The sequence below is a fragment of the Hydra vulgaris genome, chromosome 03 (assembly GCF_038396675.1).
Source record: "Hydra vulgaris chromosome 03, alternate assembly HydraT2T_AEP".
NCBI classification, from domain to species: Eukaryota; Metazoa; Cnidaria; class Hydrozoa; order Anthoathecata; family Hydridae; genus Hydra; species Hydra vulgaris.
In genome coordinates this window covers 27,496,739-27,507,500 of record NC_088922.1, presented here as the reverse complement: position 1 = coordinate 27,507,500, position 10,762 = coordinate 27,496,739, and the positions used below count along the sequence as shown (strand labels likewise).

Below are 10,762 nucleotides of genomic sequence, written 5' to 3'. Positions count from 1 at the left end.
AAAATGGTGTCTTAAAATAAACCTCAACTTGGAAAAATGTGCCTACAAGTCACTTGTGTCATGTAGAAGGCAAAATCTATAGGCAAAATTTTTAGGGGTAAGGAGAAAAGTTGTTGACCAGCCTTACACTTCTTTTTCCAGCTTATAAGCAAGTACAGATGTAAACATGTGCTACATTATTTTCTGCTTAGAATGATAGACACAGGACCATGAACTCGTTTCAATCTTTTACAAACATTCTTCAAAATGATTTTTTTCTTACTTGATTTCTTAATCTACTAGTTTGTTAGAGACTAGAATAGGCAATCCAATCATCTCAAAATCCTTGGATCTTGCACAAATATATTTTTGTATAATAAGTGTTTTTAGTGATACTTAGTGATATTTAGTGATGTTCAGCAGGACCAGACTTTATGAAGCAATAAATGTAATAATAATACTAAAATTATTAGTAAACAATTAAATGAAGTTATAAAAAAGGATTGTCAGCAATAGTAAAAATAAATAAAAATATAACTTCTAAAATTCAGAGAGAAACACTGTTATTTAAAAGTGGAGACAAGAGATTTTTATAAAAATCTTTAAAATGCATATGAATATTTGCTATCTATACAACCAACAAGTGTGGAGTACAAAGCTAAGTGGTTGGGATTTTATGCTCAAACAATCGAGCACAATTAAACAACTTAACAACTGATGTGTAAAGTTTTTTAAGTTCACATTTTCAAAAATATGATTCACACATACTCATTAACATTTTTTTTTATGTTATCTATTTAATAAATTATTTTACAACTTTATTATCTTTATTAATTGATAAATTATTTTATTATTATTAAATTATTCTTTTTTTTTTTTAATATTCAATAATTTTTTCAAAAGTTAGCTCTTCACACTTCCACACATACTATAATAGTGTTTTTGCTTTCTCCCAAATCCTGAGATTTCTTGAATTTAAAAAAAATTCAAATCCTGGGATTTGAATTTTTGATATCCTTATGTGAGACTAAATTAAACTTTGTTGTTTTATTTTTTAATTTCAGTGATGATAGCAATCACTGATTTTTGAAGCCTTCAATAATGTGACTGACAATTAACTTTTATGCATCTATTTGTTATGAAATTAAAATTGAATTTTCAGATTTATGTGTGTTTTTATTTAGCCATGCTTCACTCAATCATCTTCTTTCTTTTTTTTTTTCACTTTGTTTTTTTCACTCAATCATCATTTTTTTAGTTTTTTTCACTTTCTTTTTTCCCATGCCTGCTGAAAAAAGTTCTTATTTGCAAAAACTATGGAGATCGTTCTATCCATCCTCCACCAACTTTCATATTCCACCAACTTCTGCCTAATTAGTCTTCCTAGTTTTAATATAAGAAATGATTTCAAGTTAATAAACATCTAATACTGCATCTTCAAATAATTTCTAAAAACCAATGTCAATTCTCTCACTTTACTGATAACTTTACTACTGTAATGACAGAAGAGTTTTATAATGTGTTAGATAAATACAATGAGACAAAGTTCATTGCTCTTGACATATCAAAGACCTTGGTCTGGTCCTCTTTGGGTCTTGGTCTTTCCAATAACCTTTGGGGTCATAAAGTTATTCCCTGGTCCCAAGTTGATTTTGATTCAACTATATCTTAAAGTCTTGAGAAAAAGCAGACAACTTGACTATTAGACTGCAGTCTAGTGACTATTAGACTGCAGCCAAACTTTCGACTCACACCGTCATGATATTGGATTTTTTTTCCTCCTTTCTCCTAAAAAATAGGCTACTCAAGGGAGCTATTGTCTAATGTTCTGCCTCACGAAAATTTATTCTAGCGTGACTAAACATTCAGCTACTTCACATTCGTTTAATTTTCTTTTAGTCATTTGGGTAAGCTACATGCTTATTTGGAAACTTTATTTTATATAGTTTTTTCTGTAAACATCAATAAGTTCATTCCTGTCTTCAAATTTTCCTGATAGACAACTTAAAAGTATATTATATATTTACACTTTTTAAATTTTCTGCTCTTTAACTTTTTAACTCCTTTCTTCATATCTAACTTGATTTTAACAGGTTTTTATTCCTAACTTAAATAGTGGTTGCTAACAGTCTTGTTTGAAGTGGATTGTATAAATAATGAAAAATACAAACAAAAAAACAAACAACCTGTTTGAGTTCAATATTATTCATAAGATTTTCTGCAGCTTCTGGAACTTTGAACCCCATTTGTTGAATCATTTCTCTAATACCCTTAAGGTCCACAGAGAGTGAAGTCTTCTAAAAATATAGGTTTATAAAATAAAAAGCTAATATAACTAAAAAACTTATCAAAATGAAAATTAACTCATATCTATTACGTTTATTCTAAATTATCTCAAATACCTAATTTAATTAATAATTAAAAATATGTCAATATTTAAAACATAAAAAATCTTACATCAAAATTAAATGAATCTTGTTGAGGTCTTTTACTTAGAAGAACAACAACTGTTTGCAATTTCATTAAACTATCAGATGGGAGTGAAACAAACTAGATGTAAAAATCATCAAAATGTCAAATGGTGATGAAACAAACTAGATGTAAATATTGTCATTAAAAGGTATAGCAAACTGATACAGATAATGTATCTATTGATTAGTCTGATCATATACTTATATGACCATATACTTATATATACTTATAACATAATGAAATAAAAATAGGCAAGGCAAGTGAAAACACACACAAACACAATACTATATAAATGTGAAAAATTTCATTTGCTTTATTATATATTTGTTTAATTTTTGTCTACATTTAGTTATTTTTTTTAAGTTAACGGTAATTTTACTTTTACCTGAGTATATTAATGTTTGAATAAGTAAACAAAAAACAATAATAACAACAAGAAAAAACAACAAATAAACCTTTTTTTAAAAAATGTATTCCTAAAGTAAAAATATAAAAAATAAAAAGCATATATGCATAATTCATTCATTCAAAAGAACACTGTAGTTTGAATGGCACAAAGGGCTAGGAAGAACAGAACAATAATTCCATATAGTAGACAAAACACAAACAAGAGAACAAACTTTATCTTGGCTAAAAAAACTTCTGTTAGTGGTAACAGATAATTAATGATAGAAAGTTTATCGCTTAGGTAGTGACTAGTAAGAGTTAACAAGGAGAACATGAGTATACTGACACTTTCATGGTAGACTGTTCAGCATAAATACTCTGCAAATAGGTCACACATTGGCAGTTATGTGCAAGAAAAGTAGTGATAAACCACCATTAGTAGTTCATGCAGATGACAAGCTAATAAAAGGCATTAAAAATGGCAGCTAAACAAAGAACAAATATAAACAGACTTGTAGTGGCAAATACAAAATTAAAAAAATATCGGTTAATGTATATAAAAAAAGTACCAACCTTGAGACTAACTTTATCAGCCTTTTTAGTGAGAGCAGCTAAATCAAATTCACTTAAGAATAATGACAAACTAAATAAAAAAACATCATCTTGTTATGATTATCACAAAATAAATTGAACATTAAACATTATATAATGTTCATGTTTTTAAATGATTATTTTAAATGGTTTCCTATTATAAAGAAAGAGCCTTTTTTAATGAGAAAGTGCCTTTAATTTATTTTTATCCCAATAAAAATACCTTCCTTCTTGAGTAGGTAACATTAATCCTTTAGAAGTCTTTAAGTACATGTCATTCACATAGAGCTCTAAATGTTTTGCTTCACTGACAACAATTAATTTTGATAAAACATATTCATTTATATCATCTTGAGATACAATTTGTAGCTCACAAGCTATTGTTTCATGGAACGCAATAGGTCGAGACAAAATCACACCATTTTTAGATGCTTGTATGCTTGCTGTAACTACTTGAGATTCTGATCTATATGTATTATATTATTTCAAAAACAAATAATCTCAACATATGTAAATATTTTACTAAATAAAATACTGCAGTAATTCAATATATGAAATATAAGATGATTTATTAAATATATATATATATATATATATATATATATATATATATATATATATATGACTTATTAAATATAGAAACATTAATAAATCTCACCTCATAACATCACATACATCAAATATATGAAAAATATCATCTTCAACATTTTTTTGAGACAAATCATCAGGAAAGTTCCAAGAGAAGTAGATATTAAATCCTTTAACACAAGATTCTGCCATACAAAATGTAATAAAACAATTCACATATTATTTATTTTATGGTTTTCTAAATTTTGTATTCTAAATTAGTATACCAAGTTTTTTTTTTAAATGCTAATTCACCTCCTCGAGGTCAAGAAGGCCACTACAGACAAGGAGGCTGCTTAATCGTGGTTATAACCCTCTCTCAACTCTACAACTCCGAAACATGAACCTTGACAAACAAAGCCGCTGCGCGGAGAAACAAAGTGAGTGCGGTACTACTAGAGACATGGTGGGGATCGAACTCGAAATCTTTTGCTTATGAGGTGAGCACTCTACCACTACCGCATCTTCGTACGCAGAATAAATTAGTACTGTACTGTACAGACCTTAACTCATAGTTTAATAGAACGTTTGTATGAAAAAAAAAATACAAAAATACAAATGGACCTTACTAAAAATCAAAAAACCATTAACCTAGTTTTTTTCCAAAAATAAATAACTGAAACTTATAAACATAAACAAAAAATAAACCTATAAACTTATAAAAACACTAAGAATAATGAATAAAGAATAATGCAAAATGATTTTTGGCTTTACTATACTACACTAACTTGAATCTATTCAAATGAAGTACTAAAAAAAAATAGTTATATTTTTTTAAACTTTTTATGTTTTATGTTTGTAAACAAAATCCTAATAACTTATAAATAAATAGAATATAAAAATTTAACAAAACCTTTTTTTTTTTCAATTTTACAAAACCAACATTTTATACATAAATAATTGTAATCATATTCTTTAAAAAAACAACAAAAATCTAAATTAAAATAAAAAAGAAATTTCAAAAATCATTCAGTATAGCACTTGCATTCACAATGGTTTTTAACATTTATTTTATTCAAAATGTTTCAAAATTTTGCAATGTATTAAACATTTAGAATTTGCTAGTTGTAAAGGCTCGTATTATAGCCAAATTGGTAATATATATTAGGTAACAAATATACATTAGGTAGGTTCTTTGCAACCATTAACCTTGACTAAGTTACAATCATGAAAAAAACATAAATAATTAATAGGTATTGCTTTGTAAGAATCTTTAATACACATTAAAACTAGGTCAGTTTTATTTTGTAAGCTTGTATTTCCATTGGAGAAATGTCGATTTTATTTTTGTTGTTCAGAAACTTGTGAGAATGCATTAGACTTAAAGATGTTTCTTCCAAATGTACGATATTTAATGGATTGAAGATTTCTGCATAAGTCACCTGAAAAAAATAAAATAATACTAACAATATTTACTAATATTTAATGCTATTTGTATATAACCTAAAAATAAATAACTTACCTCATTTGTTAAACAAACTTTTTTAAATGCACAGTCAAATCCAACTCGATGAAGAAACAGTGCAGCAGTATCACTAGGAGCAACTCTATTGTTATCTTGTAACATTTTCAAGTTAAGTAAGTGTAAATCACAAGGTAAAGGAACTTTGAGACCAGAAAAACCTGAATTGAACTGATTAATAGGAACACTTGCAGCAACAACAAAATCATATATTGGATTTTGTAATTGATGGGATAAGGACATACTCAACATTGATGGGTAAGCAATAAGTGAAGTTTTCTAAACAATGAAATATAAATATTAAATGATTTCATGTCATTATATCATAAGAATAAAATGATGTAACATGATGACATACAAAAATTAAATGATATTCCATAATGGCATTATATAACAATAAAATGATGTCATATGACATCATTTTACTGTTTTTGTCACACGATTATGACATTAACAATAAGAAAATATAAATTATTTTAAAAAAGATCTATTTACTTAAAAAAAATCTTACCTCTGGTGGAGGGTTCTCAAAATTTTCTAGAATAAGTCTAAAAGCTGACAGAGTCACCCTGTTGTCCATGACACCTTGTCCTAATCCCCGGTTATCATCTTGATTCAATTTTCTATCTAATACAACTTCAATAAAACCTGAAAAAAAAAGGTTATTTATTTAATATCTATATATATTTATTATTTTAATATAATAATTATTTATATAAACTATTTGATTGGTTTCTATATATTTTGATAACACAAGCCAATAATAAAATACTTGTAAAATGTTTTTAGACCAATTCAATTCATGTATTTTTGGGTGCTGAAACCATATTTGTATCAGTTTTTTGTTTTATTACACACAGTTCTCTCACAATATGACAAAATATTAAAAAATATGGAAACTGTAATACAGTTTTTAATTACTTTCAAACTACTACAATATTTTATTTTTTAATGATTCATAATATATTTAATATTATAAAAAAAAATTATTTTTTTTAGGTATTGATATTTTTCTTACAGGCATTATTTTTGTTGACTAATATTTATCCCACGCTTTGCAGTCACTCAACATCAAATACATTCATTAGACTGTCAATATTATAACAGAATACTTAGCCAATACTTTGCATCTGTGGAATTTAATACTTAGCGATTGTGGAATTTGGTAAACAGATTCCACAAACATTTTCTAATAAACATTTTTCATTTAAAACCAAGCAAATTTGTTTTTAGCCAAACTTCAGCAATTTTTAGATGAAAAAAGATTTACAACAACTTGTATTTAGAAGTACAATCAGAAACATCAATGCTATAAAAATAAAAATCATAAGTTATTATTGATCTTTTCATACCATGGGTACTGCAAATTCAAAAACTTTCTTCTTTTTCTTATATCATTTCTAAAGATCCTTTGCACAAACCTAACAAACAGAACCTAACATTTAGTTTAATTATCAATATCTACACCAAAATTTACTTTTTTGGCTGAGGCAATAATGTCCTAAAGTCACCACATACACAACAAAAAGTGTTTGTAAAACACATATGCAACGAAAGGAAATTTTACAATCATAATTAGCGTAATTATCAAAATTATCATAATTAGCCATACTTAGAGTGTGAATTAAAAGCGCAAAAATTAAACACTGCAATATTTATATGAAAGAAAACAAACAGCTGTGCTAATTACCAGAACTACTAACCTAATATCCAAACCTAACAATTGATTTTAACAGAACTACCAACTTAATACCCAAACCTAACAATTGATTTTAACAGAACTACCAACCTAATATCCAAACCTAACAATTGATTATAACAGAACTACCAACCTAATAACAATTGATTTTAAGAAAATTATTGAAAAATTCTTTCTATTGTTAGCCTGTGTATCAGACTGACTTTTTTTATATTTAAAAATGTTCTTCAACATGTCAAAGTATAATTTAGGGGGAAAAATCAAGGCTAGTGAGTGGAATGAAGTGACCATATTAGGTGACTAACTAAATAGAGTAATATGTAACTATTGCTAAGAGAACATAGCTAAAAAAATAGAGAGAATTAAGACCCACTTGGATAAACGCTGAAGAAAGAAAAAAGGAAGCGCTGATGAGTCTGCTGAAGTATTTAGCGATATATTAGTTTTAGAGTCAAGGCCATCTACATCTGCAGCATCAAATAAGTCTAACCAGTCAGAAGATAAGGAGCAAGACTGTTTAAGCTTTATTTGTGACTATTCTTACTCGTCAACAGCAAACATCCATTCATAAACTTGTTTCTACATCAACAACTAATCTGAAGGATGAAATGGGTTTGCAAGTTGCAAGGTTTTTCTTTTCAGCAAATATACCATTTAAGGTAGTAGAAAATCTTGAATTTACAAAGCTGCTTACAAAACTTAGACCTGCATAAAAGCCACTAAACAGAAAACAGGTATCTTCAGAACTCTTAGTAAAGGTAAATGAAGAAGTAATCAATTTAATGAAAAATGATCTTGCTAATGATTGTGCTGTTACCCTAATTCAAAATGGTTGAGGAACAGTCAGTAATGAACCTATAATAGCTCATAATGGATACTATGGAATTAAATCAAGTTAACTTGGAATTGTGTTGAATTAAGTTAAAAGAAACAAATTTACAAATACTTAAGATCAAGATGCACAATTGATGATGACTAAATTGTTATATGACTTTGTTTGAGTTATCTTCTTTTTTTTTCAAGTAAATTAAAATTCTCATTTATGACTCGCTAAACTCCTTATTTTATTATTATAAGAACAATTGAGCATCAAATCTTGAGCATTGATGGAAATTAGTTGATGATAAAAAATTTATAAATAAAAAAAATTTGAGACTGAAAACCCATTAAGTTAAGTTTTTGGTGGGTTTTTGCTCTTGGGTTTTTGGGTGGATTTCTGGGTTTTGGTTTTTGAGTACAAAACCTGTACCCAAAAACCCAAACCCAGAAATGCAAAAATATAAAAAAAGCTAACCACAAAAAAAAAAAAAACAGGAAACTTAATAAGCATTATTAATAAAAGTTATTCTTCATACAACTAGGGTTTCTGAACACTGTTCAACAGTAACAGTAAAACAGCTGTTTTACTGTTACTGTTATTATCTTTTAAGAAAAATCAATAACAGCAAATAGCTGTTTTTTAAATGACTGTTTTTACTGTTTTTAAAATATTAATAACTTTATCCATGCATTCGCATAAAATTACACAATTAAATTTTATTTCAATGTTATAATGAGTTTTAGCTGAGTAAAGTTTCATTCAAACTTAAAAATATTTAAACTTTTTGATAAGAACATTTTTAAAGTTTAAAATTTAAAATAAAGTTTAAAATTAAAAGAAAAATAGTAACAATTGCTAAAAGAAAAATTTCTTTAACATTAAAATAATTTAAATGATAATTTGATTTTCTTTTTTAATAAACAACTTAATAAACAGGTTTTGGACAATAAATAACATTAGTTCAGTATTTAGCATTCTTTTATAAAAAAAACTAAGCACAAAATACTAGGGAGTTTATTATTTTAATAACAATAATAACAATAGTTCTTTTTTACTAATCTAGTACTAAAAGTTTCTTAAAAGTTTCTTAAAAGCTTCTCAAGTTATAAATAGAGCTTCTAGCAATTTAACAAATTTAATTAAAAATAATTAAATTTGTTAAACTTGTTTTGAATTTTTTTTAACGGTGGGTAAAATGGTATAATGTCAGTTTGGGTATTCGCAACAAAACGGAAAAAATCCAATTACAAAAGAGTTAGAAGGACAGTGTCAAGATGAAGATATTTTGGAGTTAATATTCTCGATAAAACTGACAATATCACATATAAAACCAGAATAATATGAATTTTTGGATTCATGCAGTGCGCTTGATATGGTTCAAATAATGAAACAACATCCAAGTGTTTTTAGAATATCAATGAAAAAAGATTTTGTTGCATCTACACAGGCTGGAGTATCTGTAAACAAGAAGTATATTTGAAATTTAGATCCTATTGGTCCATTTTGACTTAATCATGGTCTTGGAGTATGTGACACACTTGGTCTTGGAATATGTGACATAATCTCAGAGTGTGTGACACACTTTATAAAAAAAACATATTAAAGATTTAAGCAGCGCCTGTAATGATGACAATAAAACTGATTCTTTTGACAAATGCACCAATTTTGAGGTTATAAATAATGAGTGTGAAAATGATACTGACTACAATGATTTTTTTTTTTTTTCCACCTCCCTAAGACCGAGAAGGCCACTACAGATGAGGAGGCTACTTGTGGTTATAACCCTCTCTCAATTCTATAACTCCGAAACACGAACCTTGACAAACAAGGCTGCTGCGCGGAGAAACAAGTTGAGCGCGGTACTACCAGGGACGTGGTGGGAATCGAACTCGGAACCTCTCACTTATGAAGCGAGCGCTCTACCACTACACCATTACCGCATTTACTTAAGACTTATGCAAATTAATCAAACTGTCAAGTATTCAAAATCAAGTTTTTTTATCTAAAAGTCAAGGCTCTACTTGGAAAAGAAATTGAACTTCATTTTGATGCAAAAACTTGCTGGAACACAATATCAATAATGTTTCAGCCATTAATAAAGACAGTGTCAGTGAGAATTTTATTAGAATTTAGAGCAGATTTAAGTTAAGCCAATATTGTAGACTTCAATGTCTTAAGAAATTTCTAGAGGCAATGAAACCTATTAAACTAGCGATAGAGAATCATAGTAGTGGAGATTGAAACACTGCTGATGATAGAATTTATGTTTGAGAATTTTTCTTTAGTTAACAGTGAAGTTAGCAAAAAAATGATCGAAAATTTGAGAATAAGAGTCAATGAACGGCTAAATACAGATGTCATGAACTTATAACACTGTCTAAAGAACTCTACAATAACCCCATCCAGAGATACGATAACTTTTGCAGACATGCTGATATCTTAACTTTTTGGTGTTCATGATGTTAATGTTATTGAAGCAACTTCCAGTAATCCTACAGATAAAATTTAAACTCTACAAGAAGAACTTAATGTGCTAATGAAGAAAAAATGAATTACCAATAGTGTCTCCTGGACAGAACAATTTCAGATGATTAAAAACTGAATTTAATGTTTTTATGAACACAGGCCGACAGACAGAAAACCTTCAAAAGCTTTATGCTGGATTATTAACAATTAAGCTTACATCTACAGATGTTGAAAAAGTATATGATTTGTGCGCCAACAG

At 27.7% G+C, this 10,762-nt stretch overlaps 3 protein-coding genes across 4 annotated transcripts in view; all 3 read right to left on the bottom strand.

Annotated features, from left to right (window-relative positions):
- LOC100207349 (presequence protease, mitochondrial) overlaps nucleotides 1–10,762 on the bottom strand; it is a 177,184-nt gene that overhangs the window by 103,911 nt on the left and 62,511 nt on the right. The window lies entirely within an intron of this gene.
- The window catches only part of LOC101240882 (uncharacterized), an 85,048-nt gene that overhangs the window by 11,794 nt on the left and 62,492 nt on the right, over nucleotides 1–10,762 (bottom strand). The window contains exons 2-6 of the mRNA XM_065792820.1: nucleotides 4,088–4,257; nucleotides 3,653–3,895; nucleotides 3,412–3,481; nucleotides 2,437–2,529; nucleotides 2,166–2,276 (exon numbers count right to left, since the gene is read on the bottom strand). Coding sequence (XP_065648892.1) covers nucleotides 2,166–2,276; nucleotides 2,437–2,529; nucleotides 3,412–3,481; nucleotides 3,653–3,895; nucleotides 4,088–4,209 — 639 coding nt within the window. The 5' untranslated portion in view covers nucleotides 4,210–4,257. The remainder of the gene's footprint in view (nucleotides 1–2,165; nucleotides 2,277–2,436; nucleotides 2,530–3,411; nucleotides 3,482–3,652; nucleotides 3,896–4,087; nucleotides 4,258–10,762) is intronic.
- LOC100198326 (alpha-mannosidase 2) overlaps nucleotides 4,899–10,762 on the bottom strand; it is a 55,384-nt gene continuing 49,520 nt past the window's right edge. For both annotated transcript variants that reach the window (XM_065792816.1, XM_065792817.1), the window contains exons 15-17: nucleotides 6,030–6,166; nucleotides 5,519–5,797; nucleotides 4,899–5,438 (exon numbers count right to left, since the gene is read on the bottom strand). In XM_065792816.1, the coding sequence (XP_065648888.1) occupies nucleotides 5,286–5,438; nucleotides 5,519–5,797; nucleotides 6,030–6,166 (569 nt within the window). In that variant the 3' untranslated portion in view covers nucleotides 4,899–5,285. The remainder of the gene's footprint in view (nucleotides 5,439–5,518; nucleotides 5,798–6,029; nucleotides 6,167–10,762) is intronic.